This window comes from Notechis scutatus, chromosome 1, assembly GCF_049901735.1.
Source record: "Notechis scutatus isolate UNSWTSFEM ecotype Mainland chromosome 1, rNotScu1.2, whole genome shotgun sequence".
Classification (NCBI taxonomy): domain Eukaryota; kingdom Metazoa; phylum Chordata; class Lepidosauria; order Squamata; family Elapidae; genus Notechis; species Notechis scutatus.
This window is the reverse complement of record NC_142009.1, coordinates 335,893,995-335,921,979: the sequence shown is the minus strand read 5'-3', so window position 1 is coordinate 335,921,979 and position 27,985 is coordinate 335,893,995. Positions and strand designations below refer to the sequence as shown.

The 27,985-nt window shown below is 46.6% G+C and overlaps 2 protein-coding genes and 2 pseudogenes across 8 annotated transcripts; all 4 read left to right on the top strand.

The window, feature by feature from the left end:
- Nucleotides 1-76: 76 nt before the first annotated feature.
- Nucleotides 77-26,919, top strand: LOC148133563 (phospholipase A2 inhibitor beta-like). Of its 5 annotated transcripts, none has more exons than XM_087951912.1 (3): nt 77-139; nt 13,639-13,655; nt 24,686-26,919. In XM_087951912.1, the coding sequence occupies exon 3, from the start codon at nt 24,687-24,689 to the stop codon at nt 25,683-25,685; it is 999 nt and encodes a 332-aa protein (XP_087808038.1). In that variant the 5' UTR covers nt 77-139; nt 13,639-13,655; nt 24,686; the 3' UTR covers nt 25,686-26,919. The 5 variants fall into 5 exon arrangements, 4 of the variants coding, with proteins under 4 accessions (XP_087808038.1, XP_087808031.1, XP_087808058.1 ...); XR_015746802.1 differs by lacking the exon at nt 77-139 and having other exon boundaries at nt 13,535-13,655; nt 24,686-25,766; nt 25,831-26,919; XM_087951905.1 differs by lacking the exon at nt 77-139 and having other exon boundaries at nt 13,535-13,655.
- Nucleotides 7,198-8,901, top strand: LOC148133566 (uncharacterized). The gene is made up of 2 exons (XM_087951944.1): nt 7,198-7,369; nt 7,422-8,901. The coding sequence occupies exon 2, from the start codon at nt 7,518-7,520 to the stop codon at nt 8,712-8,714; it is 1,197 nt and encodes a 398-aa protein (XP_087808070.1). The 5' UTR covers nt 7,198-7,369; nt 7,422-7,517; the 3' UTR covers nt 8,715-8,901.
- Nucleotides 9,120-11,398, top strand: LOC148133565 (phospholipase A2 inhibitor pseudogene; annotated as a pseudogene). Its single transcript, XR_015746805.1, has one exon. The product of XR_015746805.1 is annotated as a phospholipase A2 inhibitor pseudogene (transcript).
- Nucleotides 14,841-19,282, top strand: LOC148133564 (phospholipase A2 inhibitor beta pseudogene; annotated as a pseudogene). The gene is made up of 2 exons (XR_015746807.1): nt 14,841-14,925; nt 17,558-19,282. The product of XR_015746807.1 is annotated as a phospholipase A2 inhibitor beta pseudogene (transcript).
- Nucleotides 26,920-27,985: the final 1,066 nt, after the last annotated feature.

Below are 27,985 nucleotides of genomic sequence, written 5' to 3'. Positions count from 1 at the left end.
GCAATCAAGGCAGGGGAAATTTTTTTGGGTACTGTTTCCGGGAAGGTTTTTGAGAGCAGAACCTTCCTGCTTTTGGTATATAGAATTAGAGATTTCCTGCTGAACACAGCGTCCAAAACGCTGGCAGGGTTGAGGTTTGGACAGAGTTCCAGGTAAGTGCAGAGGCCGTGGTACACTTAGGGTTGGATTTGTGTGTGTGTGTGTGTGTGTGTTTTGCACAATCTGAGTGTTGGTTCATTTGGAAAGAAAGGGAAAATGGCAAAGGGGAGGGTGGGAATCATAGCAAGGTGGGGTGGGATCCTGTCTGCCAAAGGCAGTTTTCAGTCTGCTTCTGCGAAATTTCTAGTCTTTGAGGTTCTCTAATGAAGAATCAGAGAAAGAAATAAAAGGGAGGGAGGGAGGGAGGAGGGAGAAGGGGAAGGGGAAGGAAAGGGAGAAGGAAGGAAAAGAGAGGGAGGGAGAAAGAAAGGGAGAAAGAAAGAAAGCAGGGAGGGAGAGAATCATCCTTGTTGCTCTTCTCTGTACTTTTTCTAGAGTCTCAACATCTTTTTTATAATGTGGTGACCCAAACTGGATGCAGTACTCTAGGTGTGGTCTTATTAAGGCTTTATAGAGTGGTATTAGTACCACTCTATATTTAACCCAAATATTTCTTCCATCTCTACTACCTTTTACTGCCACACTCTGGAGGATCTGCCCAAGCCCCTATCTTCTTCTTCAAAAATATCTTTCCTTTTATCCAGTCCCATTTTTTTGATCTCTTAATATGTACCATCCATTGTTTCTTGTCCTGCCTTCTGGTGTTTTGGATAATGATTTGATCCCCTCCTATTTGTGGCAGCCCCTCAAATACTAGAATATTGCTATCCAGTCCCCCTCAGTCCTTCTCTTTAGACTAGCCAAACCCAAATCCTGCAACCTGCTTCTTCCTATGTTGTTGTTTCCAGGCCTTTGATCTTCTCTGCACTTTTTCCATTTCTTCTTGAGACGCTTTTTTGAGGGTCATGTGGAAATGGGAGCAACCTGAGACCTAGGTGTGTTTTTTCCCCCCTCCTTGTTTTAGGCAGTGTTTCGAAAGAGATGAGGAAATTGTTTCTTTTCCAAAAAAACCAACAGAGAAATGTTCTTTTTGCAAAAGAAAAAAAAAACACTTCAGGTAAAGGGGAAGTGTCAACATTGGTCTTTGCCCTTGAACAGAGGTTCAGTTGTGCACTGAATCTTTTTTCTTGTTGTTTGTTGTCCCCATGATGCAATGAGGATGAGGGAAATTTTTACTAATGTTTGAGGACAGCAAATTCACCCCCCACCCCACCCCCAGTGCAGGTATATAGGAGAGTTCCTGATGTTCCCAGCATTTGAGAAAGAGGGAGGCTGGCAGACATTCCGTTTGGAGAACGCTACAGGTAAGTGCACACTCTTTTGCTTACTTGCACAAACTGAGTGAAAGGAAGGAAGGAAGGAAGGAAGGAAGGAAGGAAGGAAGGAAGGAAGGAAGGAAGGAAGGAAGGAAGGAAGATGGAGAAAGAAAGAAAAAAAGAAAGAAAGAAAGAAAGAAAGAAAGAAAGAAAGAAAGAAAGAAAGAAAGAAAGAAAGAAAGAAAGGGAGAGAGGAGGGAGAAAAGTTGGGAAGGGAGGAAGATGGAGAAAGAAGGAAAAAGAAAGAGACAGAAGGAAGGAAGGAAAGAAAGGAAGAGAGGAGGGAAGGGAGAAAGATGGAGAAAGAAGGAAAAAGAAAGGGACAGAAGGAAAGAAAGGGAGAGAGGGAGGAGGGAGGGAAGGAAGAAAGAAAGGGAGAGAGGGAGGGAGGGAGGGAGATGGAGAAGAAAGGAAAAAGAAAGAGACAGACAGACACACAGACAGAAAGAAAGAAAGAAAGAAAGAAAGAAAGAAAGAAAGAAAGAAAGAAAGAAAGAAAGAAAGAGAGGGAGGAAGGGAGGGAGATGGAGAAAAAGGAAAAAGAGGGAAGGAAAGAAACAAAGAAAGAAACAAAGAAAGGGAGAGAGGGAGGAAGGGACGGAAGGGAGGAAGATGGAGAAAGAAAGAAAAAGTAAGGAAGGAAGTAAGGAAGGAAGTAGGAAGGAAGGAAGGAAGGAAGGAAGGAAGGAAGGAAGGAAGGAAGGAAGGAAGGAAAGAAGGAAGGAAGGAAGGAAGGAAGGAAGGAAGGAAGGAAGGAAGGTGTGGTAATCAAAGTCATGGAAGCTGCACAAGGTCACATCAGTTTGATTCCCCTTTTTCCAGATTTCTAGTGTTATGTTCGGAGAATGAGGAGACCAGACATCTGACCAGTGACTTCAACTCTTTAATAATAACAGGAATCAGATTGGAACAGAGCAGAGCTATGGGCAGCAGTAACCCTTTTATAGGGTTAGTTGCTGCCTTATTAACCAATGAAACTGCGCAACAGGTTTCAACTACTGACCAATAAGGACAGTCCCAAAAGTAACCAATCAGGGACTGGTTCTGGCCCAATCCCAAGTTGTTGTATAAGGACCAACCAAATGTGCAGGTTTTCAACCCCTAATTTGCATTTAGGTTATTCACTTTTATTGATTCACAACACCCCTCCCCCTTGGGTTCCGTTTGAGGGGAGCTGCTGATAAAATCCTCAAGATAGGCAGGCCATTTGGTCTGCCTGGAAGATTTTCGAGGCTCCACCGGGTTTTGTCCAACGTCCGGTTCCGTGGAGCGTTTGGATGACCATTGTTAATTTCTATTTCGCTGCACGGTGATTCCGTGCTGCATTCGCTGTGGATGTCTCTGCTGCTGCGTGTTTCTTCGAGGGGTTTTGCAGTTCGTTTTCCCTGTATTAAAGTTCCCTGGTGACATCAACTCCCTCCCCGCTTCACGCCCGGTGCTTCACTGGGCTGTAGGGCTCCCGTTGACCCGCTATTAGTTGTATCAAAGTCAATTCCTCGATACTCCTTCCCCCTTGAGTTGTTGAACTGGGAAGGTCATGGCCGCTGGGTGATAATCTCGATCGGAGTTGGTCTATGTGGCGTTTCCACACCCTCCCATCGTCTGTTAGCAAGCGGTAAGATCTAGGCCCGGTGAGGTGGGTAACGGTTGCGGGTATCCATAACGGGTCGCGGAAAAGTTTTTGGCAAAGATTAAATCACCTACCTTAAATTCCCGGCAATTGCTGCTGGAGCCGACAGGTTTTTCTGGTGCGAAAGCGGGTGGAGTCAGTCCAGGTGCGATCGTATTTTCCGCCCCATGAGAAGTTCAGCGGGTGTTTTGTTGGTCACGCTGTGAGGCGTGATGTGCTGCAATAAGAGGATTCGATTGATTTTCTCGCCGATGTTGCCAAATTCCATTTTATGCAGGGTCTTTTCACAAATTGTACCATGCGTTCTGCACGTCCATTTGCCGCAGGGTGCACGGGCGAGGTCAGCGCATGGCGGATGCCCCGATCAGCCAGATATTGTTCAAAGGGCAATGCAGTGAACTGCGGGCCATTGTCCGAGACCAACACGTCCGGAAACCCGTGCGTGGCAAAGAGTCTGTTTAATTTATTAATAACTGAGTCGGTTGTGGTTGTGTGCATTCGATGAATCTCGAGCCAGTTGGAATAGGCGTCGACAGTAATCAGGAAAGTGTGACCTTTGGTAGGCCCCGCAAAGTCAATATGAATACGGGACCACGGTCCCCTCGGCGTTCCCATTCGGGTTGGGCTTGCTTCGGTGGGGCGTTGCTGACGTCCTGGCAGCGTTGGCACGTGAGCGACCCAGGCCTCGATTCTTTGTCGATTCCTGGCCACCACGCGTAGCTGCGTGCGAGTGATTTCATCCGCACAATACCCGGATGTCCCTCATGCAATACCGCCAACACAGTCTGTTGCAATTTGGCAGGGATTACGACTCGATCGCCCACAAGATACAGCCTTTTGGGAAAACAGCTCGGTTTGGCGGGCTTTGAAGGCGCCCATTCGGTGCAATTTGGTCCGTCGGCCACCCCGTTCAACCCAGCGTAGTATGTGTTGCAGAACTGGGTCACGTTTCGTTTCAAAAGCAATGTCTCTAGCCGTCAAGGGTGGTGCCTGTAGAGATTCAATCTGTAGTGTTGAGAGGGTTGGGGCTGGATCCACAACACGCGTCTGGGAGCGGTGTTCTGCTCAATGCATCGGCATGGAGAATCGATTTCCCTGGGCGGTGCTGCAAAGTGTAGTTGTAGGCCTCCAGGAATTCAGACCAACAGGTCATTCTGGGGGACAATATATACGGGGTTGGTTTATTACCCGCAATGATCCCCAGTAACGGTTTATGATCAGTGATTATTGTAAAGGCACGGCCATAAACATATTCGTGAAATCTTTTAACTGCAGCAACAATAGCTAAAGCTTCTTTGTCCAGCTGACTATAATTGCGTTCAGCTTTAGCTAAGGTTCGCGAAAAAAACGCGATGGGGGCTTCCGCTCCGTTTGGTAACACGTGGGCCAGAATTGCCCCAACCCCAAAAGCGATGCATCACACGTGATAGTAAGCGGCAGAGTCTCGTTGTACTGCATAAGTACTGAATCAGAAGTTAGCAATTTCTTTATCTGTTGGAAAGCATGTTGTTCCCTTTGTCCCCAAACCCACGTTGCTTTTTTGTCTAATAGTCTATGCAATGGTTCAGCTACTGTTGCTTTGTGGGGTAAAAACACATTATAGAAATTGATAAGTCCAAGGAACGCCTGTAGGTCTGCCTTGTTCCTCGGGTGGGTGCCCTTTTAATTGCCCATAATTTGTCTTCGGTGGGATGAATTTTGGCTGTCCAGGAGGTATCCCAAAATTCTACTTTTTCGGTACATAAGTGGCATTTATCTTTTTTTACTCTGAGGCCTGCATTTTGGAATCTTCGTAAAACCTCTCTGAGTCGTTTTTCTAGGGTGTCTTTGTTAGGTGCGGCGATGAGTACATCGTCGAAATATGGGACAACGCCTTTTATCCCTTGTAACAACCTTTCCATTAAACTCTGGAAGATTCCAGGGCGACGCACTTACCCGAATTGGAGCCGGTTGCATTTAAATGCGCCCTATGTGTTACGATCGTTTGCGCCTCGGCTGTGGTTGGGTCTACAGGCAATTGTTGATACGCCTGGGCTAGATCTAGTTTGGCGAAAACTTTCCCGCCGCCCAGGGAATGGAGTAAATGTTGCACTACCGGTACTGGATAAGCACTTTGCTGCAGTGCGTGGTTTAATGTGGCCCGGTAGTCTCCGCAAATTCTTAGGGACCCATCAGGCTTGATTGGCGTCACTATGGGGTTTCCCAACGGGCGTGGTCGGTGGGTTCCAGTACGCCCTGCGCTATCAGCTTATCGAGTTGTTCGTCGATTTTAGGCTTTAGGCGAACGGCACCCGGCGCGGCTTAAGGCGGATGGGTGCTATTTCAGGGTTCAAGTTAAACGAGATTGGGGTCCCCTTATACTTGCCTAGTCCATTCGCGAAAATGTCTTTGAAGTCTTGCACGAGGTCTTCCTCCCAATCGACGCTTTCGGCCTTGTGGACTCCGGCTACAGTGATTCCGAGCGGCCTGAACCATTGGAGGCCTAGAAGACTAGGCCTGTTGCGATCCACGACAGTCAGTGGTAGTGCGACGGTGCGGTCCTTGAATGAGACCTGGAATCTGCGGGACCCGACGACGGGGATTCGGTTGCCCTGATAGTCTTTGAGTATAACCCTTTGAGGGTTAAGGTCTTGGCGGCGAATCGTTGGAAGGAGCTTTTGGAGCGTTTCCACAACACCATCGAGAGGGAAGATCCCGAGTCTACCTCCATCACGCAAGGTTTGTTTTCGATGGCGACCTTTACTCGGATTTTCCCGGCATCAAGGGATGTAGCGTGGCTTATGGTGATTGTTTGGTGGGTCTCTTCCCGCCTGGTTTCCTCACGCCTGGTGGAAGTGGTGGACGGCTTGTTTCTGTAGGAGTGGTTCACTTTTTCTCGGTGTGTGCCAAGAATCCGGAAGACTGGAATTCGGCCTGTTGGGGTTTGGAGTTCTGTTTGCTTCTGCAAACCTTTGCGATGTGACCGCGTCTCCTGCAATGGCGGCAAAGTGCGTCAAGGAATTTGCAGCCGGATCGTGGGTGATTCGCTCCACAGCCGGCACATGGTCGAAATGAGTGTTGTGAGGACTGCTCTCTCTCCGTTCGAAGTCGGTTTACCTCTTCCTCATCGCTGTCGGACGGGGACTCTAGGTCTTCGTGGTGAGTTGATACCGGGTGTCTCTCTGAGCGAGGCGAGGTATCAGTGGCGAGTTTACGTAGCGGTGCGTTGGTGCGGCGCATTTGGGCTGCTGACTTCTTTGTCGCCTCTGCTGCTGAGGCTTCTTTAAGGGCATCGGTGAGGCTGATGTCCCCCTTAGCCATAATTTTGCTCTGGATAGTGCCGTCTTCTAGGCCCAGAACCAAACGGTCCCGGAGGGCTTCTTCCAGATCAGCGAACCCGCAGAGGCCTCCTAGGTTCCGGAGGTCCGCAATGTAATTGGCAAGGCTTTTGCCCTTCCGTTGATCCCTCTGGTAATATTCGTGTCTTCTTACTAGGGTCGGCACGGAGGGCGCGTAGTGAGCCCGTAGTAACGGCTCGAGGACGTCCCAGTCCATTTCTTTTACCTCTGCTGGCTTGGCAAGCGACTTTGCCATTTTAAACACGGTTGGCCCACAATGCGTTAGAAAGATAGCTCTTTTTTTGCCGGTTGTTGCATCTTTCAAATTGTTAGTTTCCAGAAACATCTGGAACCGATCCATGTAGGCCTCCCAGTCTTCGGTCTCTGGATTGAATGGAGCGGGTGGTACGACACCGCTGGCCATGTTGCCGTTGATGGTGCGTGTTTGACCACGTGCTCTGTAGGTTGCTCTGTAGGTTAGTCAGCTCTTCGGTCTCCGGATCCCATCCTCATCGCCAGTGTTATGTTCGGAGAATGAGGAGACCAGACATCTGACCAGTGACTTCAACTCTTTAATAATAACAGGAATCAGATTGGAACAGAGCAGAGCTATGGGCAGCAGTAACCCTTTTATAGGGTTAGTTGCCTTATTAACCAATGAAACTGCGCAACAGGTTTCAACTACTGACCAATAAGGACAGTCCCAAAAGTAACCAATCAGGGACTGGTTCTGGCCCAATCCCAAGTTGTTGTATAAGGACCAACCAAATGTGCAGGTTTTCAACCCCTAATTTGCATTTAGGTTATTCACTTTTATTGATTCACAACATCTAGTACTTAAGATTTTATTACCGAGGAACAGAAATGTTGGACCCTAAACAATTTTTACATTTTGGAAGAAAGAAATGGCAAGAAGAGGTAAACTAGGAATCATGGCTAGCGGGCCTTACAGGGTGGGGAGTTCTTGGGGGTTTAAAAATGGAGGAGGCAAGGAGGAGGAAGGCAAGGTGGGAAGGAAGGAAGGAAGGAAGGAAGGAAGGAAGGAAGGAAGGAAGGAAGGAAGGAAGGAAGGAAGGAAAAGTAGAAGGATGGAGGTAGGTGTAGGAGGGAGTGGGGAGAAAGAAAGGGAGGAAGGAATGAAGAAAAGAGCAAGGGATGGATAGGAGGCAGGGAGGAAGTAGAAATAGAGGGAGGTCAAGGGAAAGGAAGGGAGAGAGGAAGGAAGGAAAGAAGAAGAAAAAGAGTGAGGTCAAGGGAAAGGGAGAGAGGAAGGAAAGAAAGAAGAAGAAACAGAGGGAGGTCAAGGGAAAGGAAGGGAGAGAGGAAGGAGAGAAAGAAGAAGAAACAGAGGAGGTCAAGGGAAAGGAAGGGAGAGAGGAAGGAGAGAAAGAAGAAGAAACAGAAGGAGGTCAAGGGAAAGCAAGGGAGAGAGGAAGGAAGGAAAGAAGAAGAAACAGAGGGCGGTCAAGGGAAAGGAAGGGAGAGAGGAAGGAAGGAACGAAGAAGAAACAGAGGGAGGTCAAGGGAAAGCAAGGGAGAGAGGAAGGAAGGAAAGAAGAAGAAACAGAGGGCGGTCAAGGGAAAGGAAGGGAGAGAGGAAGGAAGGAAAGAAGAAGAAACAGAGGGAGGTCAGGGGAAAGGAAGGGAGAGAGGAAGGTAGGAAAGAAGAAGAAACAGAGGGCGGTCAAGGGAAAGGAAGGGAGAGAGGAAGGAAGGAAAGAAAAAGAAACAGAGGGAGGTCAGGGGAAAGGAAGGGAGAGAGGAAGGAAGGAAAGAAGAAGAAACAGAGGGGGTCAGGGGAAAGGAAGGGAGAGAGGAAGGAAGGAAAGAAGAAGAAACAGAGGAAGGTCAAGGGAAAGGAAGGGAGAGAGGAAGGTAGGAAAGAAGAAGAAACAGAGGGAGGTCAGGGAAAGTAAGCGAGAGAGGAAGGTAGGAAAGAAGAAGAAACAGAGGGAGGTCAAGGGAAAGGAAGGGAGAGAGGAAGGAAAGAAGAAGAAACAGAGGGAGGTCAGGGGAAAGGAAGGGAGAGAGGAAGGAAGGAAAGAAGAAGAAACAGAGGGAGGTCAGGGGAAAGGAAGGGAGAGAGGAAGGAAAGAAAGAAGAAGAAACAGAGGGAGGTCAGGGGAAAGGAAGGGAGAGAGGAAGGAAGGAAAGAAGAAGAAACAGAGGGAGGTCAAGGGAAAGGAAGGGAGAGAGGCAGGAAGGAAGGAAGGAAGGAAGGAAGGAAGGAAGGAAGGAAGGAAGGAAGGAAGGAAGGAAGGAAGGAAGGAAGGAAGGAAGGAAGGAAGGAAGGAAGGAAGGAAGGAAAAAGAGAAGAAGGGAAGGAAGGAGAAAGAGAATGAAAATAGTTGAATAGCACTTCCAGTCGACAGCCTCAGGCCAGTCTGACCACCTTCTATTCCGAGCCCCTTATCAAAATTGGAAATAACACAGCCGGGAGGCACTGCAGGTATTTCTGGAGAGCTCTCAACCCCAATTGAGCAATAGGTTGATGATGGTGAAATTGAACAGAAGAAAAAATCCATTCCACATCTGGGAATCCAAGCCTGATAAAGGTCTGTAGTTGTAAATCACTCTTGAAAGACTGTTTTCTGGGACTTTGCTGGAAAGTGAATGAGAGGAATTCCCATTAGCTTATTAAAAAGGGGTTTTGTCGGGACGAGGAGTCTGCTTCGTGATTTTGGTGAAGCCTAGGTCAGAACAGAAGGGAAACTTAAGATGTTGCCGCTCTCTTTTTCTCTCCCGGCTTCTCCATAGGATGAGGCCTCCAGCTCCACCTCTTCTGATTGCCTGCCTTGTGATGTCGCTGAACAGCTACACCCAGCAGGTTCCCCCTGCCTGCCCCAATATCCGGGTCCAGAAAGCAACTCTAGTTTTGTCTGCAACTCTTCGTCGCTCCGCGATTTCCCTCCGGCTTCCCCAGTGAAACCAAGACAATCACCGTTCAGTCCACCCAGATCTCCAACCTGGGTGCGGAGGCCCTGCAGGGTCTCCCAGAGCTCCAGGGGCTTTATCTGCTCGGCAACCAGCTGAAGACCCTTCCAAGCGGCCTCTTCCGTAACCTCCCAGCACTGCACTCCCTGGACCTCTCTGGAAATCTCCTGGAAGATCTACCTGCAGATCTCTTCGCGCCCGTCGGTAGCCTGGCCTACTTATCCCTTGGTACAAATCAGCTGACTGAGCTGCGCCCATCCTGGTTCGAAACCCTGGAGGAACTCAAGATCCTGCGCCTTGATCACAATCAGCTGAAGGAGATCCCGCCCGATTGCTTCCGTAAACTGACCCTGTTGACGTCCCTGGACCTTTCCTCCAACCTCCTCCGTTGCCTCTCTCCGGAGATGTTCCGAGGCCTCACGTTTCTAACGGTTTTAACTCTGAAAAACAACCCGGTCGCGTCTATCGCCCCGGCACCTTCCGTGGGACTCCCATGCTGTGGATCCTCTCCCTGAGAAACAACTGCCTGACCCACGTTCCACCTGGGCTCTTCGGTCCTTGAAGAACCTGGAGCGGCTGGATCTCTCCGCCAATGAGATCACCTCCCTGGAGGCTCCCTTGGTCAACGTGTCTTCCGAGTTCACTCTCGATCTCTCCGGCAACCCATGGGCATGTGACTGCCGCCTGCAGGCTCTCTTCAACTGGGCCCAGGAAGGCAACGTGGATTTGTTCTCCAAGGAAGACGTGGTCTGCGCTTTCCCCAAAAGTTTGAAGGGGAAAGGGGCAACTTCGCTGAAGAGATCCCAACTTTGTCCCTGCTAAACCTTCCAGATGGATCTTTCTCCAACCTGCTCAGCTGGCGTGCTTTAAGAGGATTGGGCTTCAACTACCAGAATGCCCCAATTCCTAGAATTATCAAGCCGGCATACTTTCAGATGATTGGACTTCAGTTCCCAGAATCCCCCAGCCACCATGAAACTTCAACTCCCAGAATTCCATAGCCAGTATGGGTAAACTTCGACTCCCAGAATTCCCCAGCCAAAATGCGTGGACTTCAATTCCCACAATTCCTCAGTCAGCAATGGATGGCTGTCAACTTCCCACAGCTGCCCTGGGGCCTTCTGGGATTTGAAGTCCACCCATGTTTCAAGCGGCCAAGTTGAGAAACACTCTTTCATAATAAAGTACCAATGATGTGTTAGATGGTCCTGTCATTTTGCACGCCTGCCCATCCCAGACAAAACCTATCATCACCACCAGCACCACCCAGTTGTCAATCAAGACCCCTGAAAGCCAAGAAAATTGCACCCCCAAACTCAAAAGGTCTGGTATTGGGCAATTTCACTCTTGCAAAACTCTTGTTTGTGCAGTGTGATGAAATGTAGAGTTTTATCTTCTTTCCTGTGTTATGCAAAGCTTATTTCTTCTCCTGATGTGCCCCCAAGTGGATGCCACTTCTTTTGAGGGCTCAGCAACAGCGCCTCCTGGTGGCCGACTCTGGCTTAAAATCAGATGAAGCAGGGGAGAAATTTCCAAGTGACTTATTTTGATTTCCTTTCAAATGCAGGTTAAGTCCTCGACTTACAGCCTTTCATTTAGTGATCAAAGCTACAGAGGCTCATGCAATCCCCTTTTTGAGACCTTCTGACTGAGAGAAACAGAATTATAAGTTACTGTTTTATAATGGAATGTATATAGTTAGACTAGAATAACAACCGTAACAACACAAGAGCACACAATAGATACAAACTCAAGGTTAACCGCATTAAACTTGATTGCAGGAAATACGACTTCAGCAACAGAGTGGTCAATGCCTGGAATACTAGTCTACCTGACTCTGTGGTTTCTTCCCCAAAACCCAAAAACTTTAACCTTACACTGTCTACTATTGACCTCACCCCTTTCCTAAGAGGTTTGTAGGGGCGTGCATAAAGCGCACCAACGTGCCTACCGTCCCTGTCCTATTGTTTCTCTTATTCTTCTTTTATTTTTCTTATATGTACCCATTTCATGTATTCACAACTATGTATACACTTATACTTATTATCTTGTAAACAATTGACAAATCAAATAAATAAATAAATAAAATAAATAGAAGATTCTCTTTTGCTCTTTCTGATGCTCTTCTGTTAGCTTCCTCTTTTTCTCTTTCTCTGCATAACCCCCCACCCTATAACCTAAAATGTGTTCGGCTGCAAGTCCATGATACAATCTCCTTGGAGAATGGGAAGATCTGCAAGGGCTACGCAACAAGGGAATATATCCTCCCAAGGTGAAGCCCAAAACCGAGATAAGACACTGAAACACAGAAAACAATGTCATGCTCATCCTCAAACTTGTCGTTTAGAATATGGAGAATAAGGGGTGTGTGGGGAGGGCTTCTTAGGCATGGCGTGTTGTGTGCAGGGGTATAAAGTGTATTGGTTGAATACGGAAGCTTGTTCTTCTTGGACCCAACTCCACTTGGGAAGCGACTTGAAGGCCCGTTTGCAAATGCTTATTTTCTTTCATAAACCTTTGAATGGTGAACCAGACCCGTTCCTGTCTTGTGAGTATTGAATAATTCGGTTCGTACGTCTCACGTGTATCAGTTCCGTGTATCTGCCATTCTTCAATGGAAGGAGAAGGGTGGGGTGTTGATACAAGTAATCCTTTTTTGATGTAACCTGAATGTCTTCATTCTTGTATTGAATCTGTATAACTTGCACGTTGTTAGGAATATAAGTCACCTAACAGGTATTTGGGTTAGAAATATATAAACCAGGATAAACATTTTCGTACTATGTCTTTAAGAGATTGCAAAAACTGCAATTGGGTGTGGTTTTTCAAAGGGCCATAAAATGGAGCCAGAAATCTGGATTGTTTTAGTCTTAGTCTCAGAAGAGAGTGTGTCTGAGTGTATCTCTGTTTCCTTTTGTTGGAAAATATTGCCGTTCCTCCATTTCTTCTAATTGACTGATATTCCTAGATTTAATGTAAGTCTGATACTGAACTGTTTTTGACACTGGACTTTGATATTTGGATTATCCCTGGATTGAAAAAACTGACTGATTTACCTGTGAATGACTTTTGGACTGCTTATTTTGGACTTTGCTTAAACCTTTCTGGAAGTAAATACCTACATTTACTGTACAGTGTATCTGTGTGCTCTGTGTGTATTATTCCAACTCTACTCTCTATCGTCTCCCTGTATGCGCTCATTCTCCTAACGGGGAATTACCTCAACACACGTGATAGTGTAGGAAGTTAGCACCCACCCCTCTCCTAGAAAAAAAATGAAATAGCCTAGGAAATATTTAAAAAGGCAGAATATTTCCCCTAAAAAGAGTAGAAATCCAGAAGCAAAAACACACCTCAGAAGAAGCTCAACCCCACCTTTGTTAATGGGTGGGCCATGAAGGCCTGGTCCAGAGTATTTTACATAACAAAGATCTCCAGGTAGAGCTAGAATAGGAATTGCCCAAAACCCTTTTCATTACATCATCATCCAGCAAGGCTCAATCAAACCTGGAACTCAGTACAGCCTACAGGGGTGGTGGCTAACCTTTTGGGCTCCTGTGGAAAAATTGCGCGCGCGCTTGCACGCTGGCGCTTGTGTGTCAGCACCCAGAAGGCAATGCGCACACACACCCCATGGCCCCTACGCATGCGCATACAGTCCCCACCCACCTATCCACCACCTTACCTGCACTGCGCCTCACGGCTGATTTTCAGCAGGTTTGAGGCCTTTTTCTGCCTCCCAAAGGCTTCAGGAAGGCTTCTGCAGGCTTCCGCAGGCCAAAAACTAGTCCCGTTTCATCATTTCCTGTTTTCCTGAAAATACTGGAAATGACACCCACTCATGGATCTTTTTGGGGGGCAGGAATGAGAAACTATGCATCTCTTCAATGAATTCCCTGCCTAAGCAGGGGTTGGACTAGAAGACCTCCAAGGTCCCTTCCAACTCTGTTCTTCTACTCTATTCTAGATTATATTTTTCTTTTTTCTTTCAAGGGAGATGTGGAAACCTGACTAAAGCCCCAGCCTTGGTTTATTTATTTTTTTCCCCTTGTTCCAGGCCGCTTTTCCCCAAAAAAACATAAGGGAAATGTTTCTCAACCCAAAATTCAGGCAAATGTTCTCTCTCTTTTGGGGGGCAGGGAAACAGATTTTCAACATCTGGGGGGCCTTTGAACCAAGTTCAGCCAAGTTTGTTTCTCAACGTGATGCAATCAAGGCAGGGGAAATTTTTTGGGGTATTGTTTCCGGGAAGGTATTTGAGAGCAGAACCTTCCTGCTTTTGGTATATAGAATAAGAGATTTCCTGCTGAACACAGCGTCCAAAAGGCTGGCGGGGTTGAGGTTTGGACAGAGTTCCAGGTAAGTGCAGAGGCCGTGGTACACTTAGGGTTGGATTTGTGTGTGTGTGTGTGGGGGGTGTGTGTGTGTGTGTGTGTGTTTTGCACAATCTGAGTGTTGGTTCATTTGGAAAGAAAGGGAAAATGGCAAAGGGGAGGGTGGGAATCATAGCAAGGTGGGGTGGGATCCTGTCTGCCAAAGGCAGTTTTCAGTCTGCTTCTGCGAAATTTCTAGTCTTTAAGGTTCTCTAATGAAGAATCAGAGAAAGAAATAAAAGGGAGGGAGGGAGGGAGGAGGGAGAAGGGGAAGGGGAAGGAAAGGGAGAAGGAAGGAAAAGAGAGGGAGGGAGAAAGAAAGGGAGAAAGAAAGAAAGCAGGGAGGGAGAGAATCATCCTTGTTGCTCTTCTCTGTACTTTTTCTAGAGTCTCAACATCTTTTTTATAATGTGGTGACCCAAACTGGATGCAGTACTCTAGGTGTGGTCTTACTAAGGCTTTATAGAGTGGTATTAGTACCACTCTATATTTAACCCAAATATTTCTTCCATCTCTACTATCTTTTACTGCCACACTCTGGAGGATCTGCCCAAGCCCCTATCTTCTCTTCAAAAATATCTTTCTTTTTATCCAGTCCCATTTTTTGATCTCTTAATATGTACCATCCATTGTTTCTTGTCCTGCCTTCTGGTGTTTTGGAGAATGATTTGATCCCCTCCTATTTGTGGCAGCCCCTCAAATACTAGAATATTGCTATCCAGTCCCCCTCAGTCCTTCTCTTTAGACTAGCCAAACCCAAATCCTGCAACCGTTCTTCCTATCTTGTTGTTTCCAGGCCTTTGATCTTCTCTGCACTTTTCCCATTTCTTCTTGAGATGCTTTTTTGAGCGTCATGTGGAAATGGGAGCAACCTGAGACCTAGGTGTGTGTTTTTTCCCCCCTCCTTGTTTTAGGCAGTGTTTCAAAAGAGATGAGGAAATTGTTTCTTTTCCAAAAAAGAACAACAGAGAAATGTTCTTTTTGCACAAAAAAAAAAAACAACCCCACTTCAGGTAAAGGGGAAGTGTCAACATTGGTCTTTGCCCTTGAACAGAGGTTCAGTTGTGCACTGAATCTTTTTTTGTTGTTTGTTGTCCCCATGATGCAATCAGGACAAGGAAATTTTTACTAATGTTTGAGGACAGCAAATTCACCCCCACCCCACCCCCAGTGCAGGTATATAGGAGAGTTCCTGATGTTCCCAGCATTTGAGAAAGAGGGAGGCTGGCAGACATTCCGTTTGGAGAAAGCTACAGGTAAGTGCACACTCTTTTGCTTACTTGCACAAACTGAGTGGAAGGAAGGAAGGAAGGAAGGAAGGAAGGAAGGAAGGAAGGAAGGAAGGAAGGAAGGAAGGAAGGAAGATGGAGAAAGAAAGAAAAAGAAAAAGAAAGAAAGAAAGAAAGAAAGAAAGAAAGAAAGAAAGAAAGAAAGAAAGAAAGAAAGAAAGAAAGAAAGAAAAGAGAGAGAGAGAGAGAGAGAGGAGAGAGGGAGGGAGGGAGGGAGGGAGGGAGGGAGGGAGAAAAGGAGGGAAGGGATGAAGATGGAGAAAGAAGGAAAAAAAGAGACAGAAGGAAGGAAGGAAAGAAAGGGAGAGAGGGAGGGAAGGGAGAAAGATGGAGAAAGAAGGAAAAAGAAAGGGACAGAAGGAAAGAAAGGGGAGAGAGGGAAGGAGGGAAGGAAGAAGAAAGGGAGAGAGGGAGGAAGGGAGGGAGATGGAGAAAAAGGAAAAAGAAAGAGATGGAAAGAAAGAAAGAAAGAAAGAAAGAAAGAAAGAAAGAAAGAAAGAAAGAAAGAAAGAAAGAAAGAAAGAAAGAAAGAGAAAGAAAGAGAGGGGGGAGGAAGGGAGGGAGATGGAGAAAAAAGGAAAAAGAAAGAGACAGACAGACAGACAGACAGACAGACAGAAAGAAAGAAAGAAAGAAAGAGAGGGAGGAAGGGAGGGAGAGGGGGGGAAAAGGAAAAAGAGGGAAGAAAAGAAAGAAAGAAAGAAAGAAAGAAACAAAGAAAGAAAGGGAGAGAGGGGGGAAGGGAGGGAAGGGAGGAAGATGGAGAAAGAAAAAGTAAGTAAGTAAGTAAGTAAGGAAGGAAGGAAGGAAGGAAGGAAGGTGTGGTAATCAAAGTCAGGGAAGCTGCAAAGGGTCACAACAGTTTGATTCCCCTTTTTCCAGATCTCTAGTCCTTAAGATTTTCTTACCGAGGAACAGAAATGTTGGACCCTAAATAATTTTTACATTTTGGAAGAAAGAAATGGCAAGAAGAGGCAAACTAGGAATCATGGCTAGCGGGCCTTACAGGGTGGGGAGTTCTTGGGGGTTTAAAAATGGAGGAGGCAAGGAAGAGGGAGGCAAGGTGGGAAGGAAGGAAGGAAAGAAGGAAGGAAGGAAAAGTAGAAGAATGGAGGTAAGGGTAGGAGGGAGTGGGGAGAAAGAAAGGGAGGGAGGAATGAAAAAAGAGCAAGGGATGGATAGGAGGCAGGGAGGAAGTAGAAATAGAGGGAGGTCAAGGGAAAGGAAGCGAGAGAGGAAGGAAGGAAAGAAGAAGAAACAGAGGGAGGTCAAGGGAAAGGAAGGGAGAGAGGAAGGAAAGAAAGAAAAGAAACAGAGGGAGGTCAAGGGAAAGGAAGGGAGAGAGGAAGGAAGGAAAGAAGAAAAAACAGAGGGAGGTCAAGGGAAAGGAAGGGAGAGAGGAAGGAGAGAAAGAAGAAGAAACAGAGGGAGGTCAAGGGAAAAGGAAGGGAGAGAGGAAGGAGAGAAAGAAGAAGAAACAGAGGGAGGTCAAGGGAAAGGAAGGGAGAGAAGAAGGAAGGAAAGAAGAAGAAAAAGAAGGAGGTCAAGAGAAACAGAGGGAGGTCAAGGGAAAGGAAGGGAGAGAGGGAGGAAGGAAGGAAGGAAGGAAGGAAGGAAGGAAGGAAGGAAGGAAGGAAGGAAGGAAGGAAGGAAAAAGAGAAGAAGGGAAGGAAGGAGAAAGAGAAAGAAAAGAGTTGAATAGCACTTCCAGTCGACAGCCTCAGCCCAGTCTGACCACCTTCTATTCCAAGCCCCTTATCAAAATTGGAAATAACACAGCCGGGAGGCACTGCAGGTATTTCTGGAGAGCTCTCAACCCCAATTGAGCAATAGGTTGATGACGGTGGAATTGAACAGAAGAAAAAATCCATTCCACATCTGGGAATGGAAGGAAGAAACAGAGGAGGGGGAGAGGGTTCCTGGCTGGGACATGTGAGAAAAGTGTTGTGGCCCTGCAGCAGCCAGCAGAGCTGGTGGTAGACAGTGAGGAGGTTGGGGAGGAACCTGGGCCAGTCCTGGGGTCTGGGGAAGGCTCTGACGAGGGCTCTGCATTGGAGGCAGAGATTGGGCCATGGCCGTCAGACAGTTATCAGCTGCCTTTGGATTAGGAGATCAGTGGGGAAGAAGAACAGCTGGAGCCTGTTCCCAGTGTGCACATGCACAGAGCTGCCAGGAGACGGGAACAGTTAAGGAACAAGGGTCGACTCGGGAGTAAAGGCACAGGGGGATGGTGAATTGGCCCTCCCATAGGGAATAAAGAGGAGCGAAAGGGGAGTGGGGTTTGCAGGAGACAATTAGTTCATTCAATTAGGGTGAAGATTCGTTCGTGACTCCTTGCCAAGTATTGTCTTCTACAGAGTGGCATTTGGAAGCTATCGGCCTGGCAACTCTCCAAGGTCTGTAGTTGTAAATCACTCTTGAAAGACTGTTTTCTGGGACTTTGCTGGAAAGTGAATGAGAGGAATTCCCATTAGCTTATTAAAAAGGGGTTTTGTTGGGACGAGGAGTCTGCTTCGTGATTTTGGTGAAGCCTAGGTCAGAACAAAAGGGAAACTTAAGATGTTGCCGCCTCTCTTTTTCTCTCCCGGCTTCTCCATAGGATGAGGCCTCCAGCTCCACCTCTTCTGATCGCCTGCCTTGTGATGTCGCTGAACAGCTACACGCAGCAGGTTCCTCCCTGCCTGCCCCAATATCCGGGTCCAGAAAGCAACTCTAGTTTTGTCTGCAACTCGTCGTCACTCCGCGAATTTCCCTCCGGCTTCCCCAGTGAAACCAAGACAATCACCGTTCAGTCCACCCAGATCTCCAACCTGGGTGCGGAGGCCCTGCAGGGTCTCCCAGAGGTCCAGGGGCTTTATCTGCTGGGCAACCAGCTGAAGACCCTTCCAAGCGGCCTCTTCCGTAACCTCCCAGCACTGCACTCCCTGGACCTCTCTGGAAATCTCCTGGAAGATCTACCTGCAGATATCTTCGCGCCCGTCGGTAGCCTGGCCTACTTATCCCTCGGTTCAAACCAGCTGACTGAGCTGCGCCCATCCTGGTTCGAAACCCTGGAGGAACTCAAGATCCTGCGCCTTGATCACAATCAGCTGAAGGAGATCCCGCCCGATTGCTTCCGTAAACTGACCCTGTTGATGTCCCTGGACCTTTCCTCCAACCTCCTCCGTTGCCTTTCTCCGGAGATGTTCCGAGGCCTCACGTTTCTAACGGTTTTAACTCTGAAAAACAACCCGGTCGCATCTATTGCCCCCGGCACCTTTCGTGGGACTCCCACGTTGTGGATCCTCTCCCTGAGAAACAACTGCCTGACCCACGTTCCACCTGGGCTCTTTCGGTCCTTGAAGAACCTGGAGCGGCTGGATCTCTCCGCCAACGAGATCACCTCCCTGGAGGCTCCCTTGGTCAACGTGTCTTCCGAGTTCACTCTTGATCTCTCCGGCAACCCATGGGCATGTGACTGCCGCCTGCAGGCTCTCTTCAACTGGGCCCAGGAAGGCAACGTGGATTTGTTCTCCAAGGAAGACGTGGTCTGCGCTTTCCCCAAAAGTTTGAAGGGGAAAGGGCAACTTCGCTGAAGAGATCCCAACTTTGTCCCTGCTAAACCTTCCAGATGGATCTTTCTCCAACCTGCTCAGCTGGTGTGCTTTAAGAGGATTGGGCTTCAGCTACCAGAATGCCCCAATTCCTAGAATTATCAAGCCGGCATACTTTCAGATGATTGGACTTCAGTTCCCAGAATCTCCCAGCCACCATGAAACTTCAACTCCCAGAATTCCTAGGCCGGCATGTTTTCAAATGATTGGACTTCAGTTCCCAGAATCCCCAAGCCACCATGAAACTTCAACTCCCAGAATTCTTAGGCCGGCATGTTTTCAGATGATTGGACTTCAGTTCCCAGAATCCCCCAGCCACCATGAAACTTCAACTCCCAGAATTCCTAGGCCGGCATGTTTTCAAATGATTGGACTTCAGTTCCCAGAATCCCCAAGCCACCATGAAACTTCAACTCCCAGAATTCCGTAGCCAGCATGAGTAAACTTCAACTCCCAGAATTCCCAAGCCAGCATGGGTAAACTTCAATTCCCACAATTCCTCAGTCAGCAATGGACGGCTGTCAACTTCCCACAGCTGCCCTGGGGCCTTCTGGGATTTGAAGTCCACCCATGTTTCAAGCGGCCAAGTTGAGAAACACTCTTTCATAATAAAGTACCAATGATGTGTTAGATGGTCCTGTCATTTTGCACACCTGCACATCCCTGACAAAAACTATCATCACACACACCCCAGTTGTCAATCAAAACCACTGAAAGCCAAGAAAAATGCACCCCCAAACTCAAAAGGTCTGGTATTGGGCAATTTCACTTTGTGCAGTGTGATGAAATGTAGAGTTTTATCTTTTTCCTGTGTTATGCAAACCTTATTTCTCCTGATGAGCCCCCTAGTGGATGCCGCTTCTTTTGAGGGCTCAGCAACAGCGCCTCCTGGTGGCCGACTCTGGCTTAAAATCAGATGAAGCAGGGGAGAAATTTCCAAGTGACTTATTTTGATTTCCTTTCAAATGCAGGTTAAGTCCTCGACTTACAGCCTTTCATTTAGTGATCAAAGCTACAGAGGCTCATGCAATCCCTTTTTTGAGACCTTCTGACTGAGAGAAACAGAATTATAAGTTACTGTTTTATAATGGAATGTATATAGTTAGACTAGAATAACAACCGTAACAACACAAGAGCACACAATAGATACAAACTCAAGGTTAACCGCACCAAACTTGATTGCAGGAAATACGACTTCAGCAACAGAGTGGTCAATGCCCGGAATACTCTACCTGACTCTGTGGTTTCTTCCCCAAAACCCAAAAACTTTAACCTTAGACTGTCTACTATTGACCTCACCCCTTTCCTAAGAGGTCTGTAGGGGGCGTGCATAAGCGCACCAACGTGCCTACCGTCCCTGTCCTATTGTTTCTTTTATTTTTCTTATATGTACCCATTTCATGTATTCATAACTATGTATATACTTATACTTATTATCTTGTAAACAATTGACAAATCAAATAAATAAATAAATAAATAAATAAAATAAAAGATTCTCTTTTGCTCTTTCTGATGCTCTTCTGTTAGCTTCCTCTTTTTCTCTTTCTCTGCATAAACCCCCACCCTATAACCTAAAATGTGTTCGGCTGCAAGTCCATGATACAATCTCCTTGGAGAACGGGAAGATCTGCCAGGGCTAAGCAACCAGGGAATATCCTCCCAAGGTGAAGCCCAAAACCGAGATAAGACACTGAAACACAGAAAACAATGTCATGCTCACCCTCAAACTTGTCGTTTAGAATATGGAGAATAAGGGGTGTGTGGGGAGGGCTTCTTAGGCATGGCGTGTTGTGTGCAGGGGTATAAAATGTATTGTTTGAATATGGAAGCTTGCTCTTCTTGGACCCAACTCCACTTGGGAAGCGACTTGAAGGCCCGTTTGCAAATGCTTATTTTCTTTCATAAACCTTTGAATGGTGAACCAGACCCGTTCCTGTCTTGTGAGTATTGAATAATTCAGTTTGTACGTCTCACGTGTATCAGATCCGTGTATCTGCCATTCTTCAGTGGAAGGAGAAGGGTGGGGTGTTGATACAAGTAATCCTTTTTTGAGGTAACCTGAATGTCTTCATTCTTGTACTGAATCTGTATAACTTGCACGTTGTTAGGAATATAAGTCACCTAACAGGTATTTGGGTTAGAAATATATAAACCAGGATAAACATTTTCATACTATGTCTTTAAGAGATTGCAAAAACTGCAATTGGGTGTGGTTTTTCAAAGGGCCATAAGATGGAGCCAGAAACCTGGATTGTTTTAGTCTTAGTCTCAGAAGAGAGTGTGTCTGAGTGTATCTCTGTTTCCTTCTGTTGGAAAATATTGCCGTTCCTCCATTTCTTCTAATTGACTGATATTCCTGGATTTAATATAACTCTGATACTGAACTGTTTTTGACACTGGACTTTGATATTTGGATTATCCCTGGATTGAAAAAACTGACAGATTTACCTGTGAATGACTTTTGGACTGCTTATTTTGGACTTTGCTTAAACCTTTCTGGAAGTAAATACCTACATTTACTGTACAGTGTATCTGTGTGCTCTGTGTGTATTATTCCAACTCTACTCTCTACGTCTCCCTGTATGCGCTCATTCTCCTAACGGGAATTACCTCAACACACGTGATAGTGTAGGAAGTTAGCACCCACCCCTCTCCTAGAAAAAAATGAAATATCCTAGGAAATATTTAAAAAGGCAGAATATTTCCCCTAAAAGAGTAGAAATCCAGAAGCAGAAACACACCTCAGAAGCAGAAGCTCAACCCCACCTTTGTTAATGGGTGGGCCATGAAGGCCTGGTCCAGAGTATTTTACATAACAAAGATCTCCAGGTAGAGCTAGAATAGGAATTGCCCAAAGCCCTTTTCATTACATCATCATCCAGCAAGGCTCAATCAAACCTTGAACTCAGTACAGCCTACAGGGGTGGTGGCTAACCTTTTGGGCACCTGTGGAAAAAGAATTGTGTGCGCGCTTGCACGCTCGCACTTGTGTGTCAGCACCCAGAAGGCAATGCGCACACACCCCCATGGCCCCTAGGCATGCGCATACAATCCCCACCCACCTATCTACCACCTTACCTGCACTGCGCCTCTTGGCTGATTTTCAGCAGGTTTGAGGCCTTTTTGTGCCTCCCAAAGGCTTCAGGAAGGCTTCTGCAGGCTTCCGCAGGCCAAAAACTAGCCCCGTTTCATCACTTCCTGTTTTCCTGAAAATACTGGAAATGACACCCACTCATGGATCTTTTTGGGGGGCAGGAATGAGAAACTATGCATCTCTTCAATGAATTCCCTGCCTAAGCAGGGGTTGGACTAGAAGACCTCCAAGGTCCCTTCCAACTCTGTTCTTCTACTCTATTCTAGATTATTTTTTCTTTTTCTTTCAAGGAGATGTGGAAACCTGACTAAAGCCCCAGCCTTGGTTTTTTTTTTTTTTTTCCCTTGTTCCAGGCCGCTTTTCCCCCCAAAAACATAAGGGAAATGTTTCTCAACCCAAAATTCAGGTAAATGTTCTCTCTCTTTTTGGGGGGGAGGGAAACAGATTTTCAACATCTGGGTGGCCTTTGAACCAAGTTTAGCCAAGTTTGTTTCTCAACGTGATGCAATCAAGGCAGGGGAAATTTTTTGGGTATTGTTTCCGGGAAGGTATTTGAGAGCAGAACCTTCCTGCTTGTGGTATATACGATAAGCAATTTCCTGCTGAACACAGCGTCCAAAAGGCTGGCAGGGTTGAGGTTTGGACAGAGTTCCAGGTAAGTGCAGAGGCCGTGGTACACTTAGGGTTGGATTTGTGTGTGTGTGTGTGTGTGTGTGTGTGTGTGTGTGTTTTGCACAATCTGAGTGTTGGTTCATTTGGAAAGAAAGGGAAAATGGCAAAGGGGAGGGTGCGAATCATAGCAAGGGGGTGGGATCCTGTCTGCCAAAGGCAGTTTTCAGTCTGCTTCTGCGAAATTTCTAGTCTTTAAGGTTCTCTAATGAAGAATCAGAGAAAGAAATAAAAGGGAGGGAGGAGGGAGAAGGGAAGGGGAAGGAAAGGGAGAAGGAAGGAAAAGAGAGAGGGAGGGAGAAAGAAAGGGGAAAAAGAGAAAGAAAGAAAGCAGGGGGGGAGAAGGAGGAAAGAAGGAAAGAAAAGAGGGAGGAAAGAAAGAAAGAAAGGAGGAGAGAGAAAGAAAGAAAGAAGGAAGGAAGGGAAGGGAAGGAGAAGGAAGGAAAGAAGGAAGAAAAGATGGAGTAGGGAGAAAGGAGAAAGAAAGAAAAGAAAGAAGGAAGGGAGAAAGAAGGAAGGAAGAAGGAAACAAGAAAGAAAGAAAGAAAAAGAAAGGAAGAAAGGAAGGAAGGAGGAAGGAAGGAAGGAAGGAGAAAAGAAGAAGGAAGGAAGAAAGAAAGAAAGAAAAGAAAGAAAGAAAGAAAGAAAGAAAGAAGAAAGAAAGAAAGAAAGAAAGAAAAAAGAAAGAAAGAAAGAAAGAAAGAAAGAAAGAAAGAAAGAAAGAAAGAAAGAAAGAAAGAAAGAAAGAAAGAAGAGTCAGTCTATGGAGATTCTCTGTCATCCAGATCATAGCTGTCCCAAAGGTGCTTTTTTTTTTTTTTTTAAAGGCAGCTGGAGTTCCTTGAATTTTGTTTCTTTAAGAACATTTTGCTTCTCATCTAAGAAGCTTCTTCGGTTCCATTCTGAAGAAACTTCTTGGGTGAGAAGGAAAATGTTTTCCAAGATAAAAAAAAGCAAGAAAGTCCAGTTTCCATTTGGAAAAAGATCTTTAGGAGAGAGAGAAAGAGAGAGAAACAAGAAACAAGGGTGGGAAGGGAAGGAAGGAGGGAGGGAGGGAGGGAGGAAAAAAGGAAAAGAAAGAAAAGAGAAGAGAAAGAAAGGAAAAGAAAGAAAAAGAGAGTCAGAGAGAGAGGAGAGAAAGAAAAGAAAAAGAAAGAAAGAAATGGAGAAAGAAAGAAATGGAGAAAGAAAAGAAATGAAGAAGAAATGGAAGGGGAGGAGTTAGTTAAAACTTCCCCAGCCACAACCTACCCTGACCTCCTTCTTCCCTTTATCAAGTTTGCAGATAACCTTAAAGTCAGGAGGGGAAGCAGCTATTTTAGGAGAGCTTTTCACTGGATTGAGCAAGAGGTGGACAAGGGCGAAACAGAACAGAAAGAAATCTCAGTTCTGCACCTGGAAGAGGGAGGCAGAAGGAGAGGAGGGGGAGAGAGGGGCTTGGAGGAAAGTGGCAAGGAGGAAAGCCCTCCAAGGCGGTCCAGACCAGGAAAGCAAGACTGAGGACACCCCGCCTTTATCTCACAGTTACAATAAGAGAGACTTGCACGATTGAAAAGGCCCTTTACGCCCCACAGAAGTACAGCCTTGTCCCTTCCGAGGTATTTTCTCCATCCAAGTTCCTGCTTTGGACTCCAAGTTTCCTCACCCAAACTGTTGGGTAGGGTGAGGCACTTCCTGCTCTCTCTCTCTCTCTCTCTCTCTCTCAGCTGCATTTTCACAGCCCATGAGAGAGAGAAAACTGGCCCTTATTAAATTAAATTAAATTAAATTAAATTAAATTAAATTAAATTAAATTAAGTTAAGTTAAGTTAAGTTAAGTTAAGTTAAGTCAAGTCAAGTCAAGTCAAGTCAAGTCAAGTCAAGTCAAGTCAAGTCAAGTCAAGTCAAGTCAAGCCAAGCCAAGCCAAGCCAAGCCAAAACCAAGCTACATTACGTTACGTTACGTTACGTTAGGGTTAGGTAAGGTTTAGTTTATTGTCAATTGCACCTCGTACAACGAAATTAAATATCATCTTCCATGTACATTATGACCATGAAAATAAACCCAAACACCACATCCTTCCCATACTATACAATGGAATTGAAAACTCCTGAGATTGCATTAATAGTGCACTATATACAGTAGAATTCAACAGAGCTACTGCCCTGGGATAGAAGCTGTTTTTCAGCCTATTTGTTCTTGTTTTTATTATCCGGCACCGTCTGCCAGATGGTAATAGTTTAAAAAATAAAAAATAAAAAAGCTCCCAAGGCGATTATCTAAGGCATTTGAGGAATGCACTGCTCTCCTCCACTCCGTTTCTGATGGCAACTAAAATGACCAAAGGAGTATTTTTTTTTTTAAGTTGACACTCTCCCCGCTTCTCCACAGGATGAAGTCTTCGGTTCCAGCTCTTCTGATCATCTGCCTTGTGATGTCCTTCAACAGCTACACCCAGCAGGTTCCTTATTGCCCACCCCACCCTGCTCCAGAAAATATCACTGAGTTTGTCTGCAACTCCCCATCTCTCCATGAATTTCCCGCCGGCTTCCCTGTACGAACCAAAATGATCTCCGTTGAGTTCACCCAGGTCTCCAGCCTTGGCGTGGAAGCCCTCCAAGATCTCCCAAACCTCCAGGAACTTCACCTCTCCAACAACAGGCTGGAGACCCTTCCCAGTGGCCTCTTCCGTAACCTCCCAGAACTGCACACCCTGGATCTGTCCACCAATCTCCTGGAAGATCTACCCTCAGAGATCTTCACCAATGCGACGAACCTGACGCTTTTATCCCTCAGTGAAAACCGACTGGCTGAGCTGCGGGCGTCCTGGTTCGAAACCCTGAAGGAACTTAAGATCCTGAGCCTTGACCGAAACCAGCTGAAGGAGGTCCCCATTTCCTGTTTCTCCAAGCTGAAGAAGTTGACCTTTCTAGATCTCTCCTCCAATCGCCTCCGTCGTCTCTCTCCAGACATGTTCAGCGGCCTAGAAAATTTGGAGAGGTTGATCCTGGAAAACAACCCAATCCGATGCGTTGCCCCGAGATCCTTCCATTGGGGACCCAAGCTGAGCGTGATCTCCCTGAGGAACTGCAGCCTGACCGACATCACCATTGGGGAATTTCAGCTGTTGGACCAACTGGTGCTGCTGGATCTCTCCGCCAACGAGCTCACCAGGCTGGATCCTCCGGCCGGCATCCTGTCTGCCAATCTCAGCCTGGATCTTGCAGGAAATCCTTGGGCGTGTGACTGCCGCCTGGACAATCTTCTAACCTGGGTCAAGGAGCACAAGATCCATTTATTTTCCAAGCGGGAAATTGTCTGCGCTTTCCCCAAGAATTTCAAAGGCGAAGAGGCAACCTCACTTAGTCGATCCCAAATTTGTCCCTGCTAAACCTTCGGAATGGATCCTTTTCTTTCCACCCTGCTTCGCGAACAGTGAGATTTCCCGGTTTGGGGACCCTTTCCAGTTGAATTGGACTTCAACTCCCAGAAATCTCAGCAGCAGCCATGCTGCCTGGGGAATTCTGGGAGTTGAAGTCCACATAGCTGGATTTAAAGGAGAAGAGCCAGAACAGGATTGGGGGGAAAAAATTAGGAAAATACTGATTTTAGGGAAGAAATAGCTGCTCGGGAAGAGATGCTCAAAAAACCCAACAATATAGGCTAGTCCTTCACTTACAACCGTTCAGTTAGTGACTTTTTGAAGTATTAAGAGCCCTGAAGAAAGTGACCGATGAGTGGATCAGAATCAGAATAGAGCTGCAAGGGACCTTGGAGGTCTTCTAGTCCAACCCCCTGCTCAAGCAGGAGACCCTCTGCCATTTCAGACAAGCGACTGTCCAGTCTCTTCTTGAAAACTGATGGAGCACCCACAACTTCTGGTGGCAAGCTGTTCCACTGATTAATTGTTCCCTGTTAGAAAGTTTCTCCTTAATTCCAGGTTGCTTCTCTCCTTGATTAGTTTCCATCCTTATTTGCTTCTCGTCCTGCCCTCAGGTGCTTTGGAAAACAAGTTGACCCTCCTCTTCTTTGGGGCAGCCCCTCAAATATTGGAAGACGGATATCACGTCACCCCCTAGTGCTTCTCAGAGCTGACCGTTTTGCTGTTACTATTATTATTAGTGTAGGGTGCTGTTACATTAGCCAGGAGTCTGCAATGCTACTTGAAGCGTAGTACTTTGCCTGCAAATCTACTAGCTCTGTTATGGTACATGCTCACACACCTCCCAAGGTGCACCACAGGAGAGCGAGCTAGCTTTGCAACAGAAAGAAAGACAAGCAGCTTTTCCTGCAGCATTAGCCAAGCCCTTTCCCCTCCCCCGCCCCCATAACCACCTCGCAAATGGGCATCGCAAACGGGAAGGTTCAAAGCCGGCAGAAATCTGACTGCCCGCACAAAGCACCAACTCATATCCCCGTCCACATGGTACCTATTTGTCTATCGGCGGTATATATGCTTTTGAGCTGCTAGGTGGGCAGAAGCTGAGGCAAGTTCGGGAGCTCATCCTGCTACGCAGTGCTAGGGCTCGAACCACTGGAGCAGAGACCAACTCCAGCATCCTTAAGCCACTGAGCCAATGTACTTCTCTGCTTTGCTGTTGAATAAACCTTATTTCCACTTCAAACAGTTGTCCTGTTCTCCTTGAAACCCTGCATGGAATGACCCAGAATTTTCTTTTAGTAATTTGGCAACCACACAGGGACGCCAAGTCTAATCTGGATGATACCCGTGTTTCCCCAAAATAAGACCCAACCAGAAAATAAGCCCTAGCATGGTTTTTCAGGATGCTCATAATATAAGTCCCAGTTAAGATACATGCTAGACACATGCATTTGGTATCGTATTTTCCCCAAAAGAAGACCTAGCCAGAAAATAAGCCCTAATGTGTCTTTTGGAGCAAAAATCCATAAGACCCGATCTTATTTTCAGAGAAACACAGTAGATCTGGTCTGGGCAATCTCACCCAGTCAGCACCAACACCATTTGTCTGGAGGGTGCTGCCTTGGACTCTGCCTGTTTCAGCACAGGTAATAAAGGAAGTTTTGGGTTGGGCCAAACCCTTGCTTGAGCCAGAGCCTCACCATCATACTCCCGTAAGTGCCTCACAACTTTTGTAAATGAATCTTCTGCACAATATACAGGAGCTCCACCCAAGGGGACAGCATCCCACAGAAGTTGGGTTTGACCGAATACAATTCTGGTCAAGTAAAACCAGGTGTCAACTTTAAAATGGATCAAGCCTGCCGCAGCCATTTTCTGTTTCCCAAGTACCACACAGTTTGGGGAGTGGGGGGAGAGGAATGGAATGTAGCCTAGTCAAAACAGACTGCTATCTCGTGAGAACCAAGGTCATCGTCAACTCTGAAGCTGGCCTGACTGAGGCCATCTTGGAGGCTTCAGTGTTGCCACAATGGTACTGAGGGATAGGGAGAGGGGAATAGAGGTAGTTGGGGTTTTGTAGCCAAAACAAAATAGTTCCCCCTGAGAACCAAGGACAGTCCCACAGGTGGCTAGAGAGGAGGAGACACGTTTCCAAGCAACCAAACAGCACCTTGATTGGACCGTGTTTGGGAAAGGGACAAAACTTTTGCTTTTAATTAGGTGAAAACCATGGGAACTGTTGAGGTAATTCCCCGTTAGGAGAATGAGCGCATACAGGGAGACGTATAGAGAGTAGTGTTGGAATAATA

Bases quoted from the DNA above. Each gene is read 5' to 3' on its own strand.
- LOC148133566 (XM_087951944.1), top strand. From the start codon at position 7,518: ATGGATAGGAGGCAGGGAGGAAGTAGAAATAGAGGGAGGTCAAGGGAA.
- LOC148133563 (XM_087951912.1), top strand. From the start codon at position 24,687: ATGAAGTCTTCGGTTCCAGCTCTTCTGATCATCTGCCTTGTGATGTCC.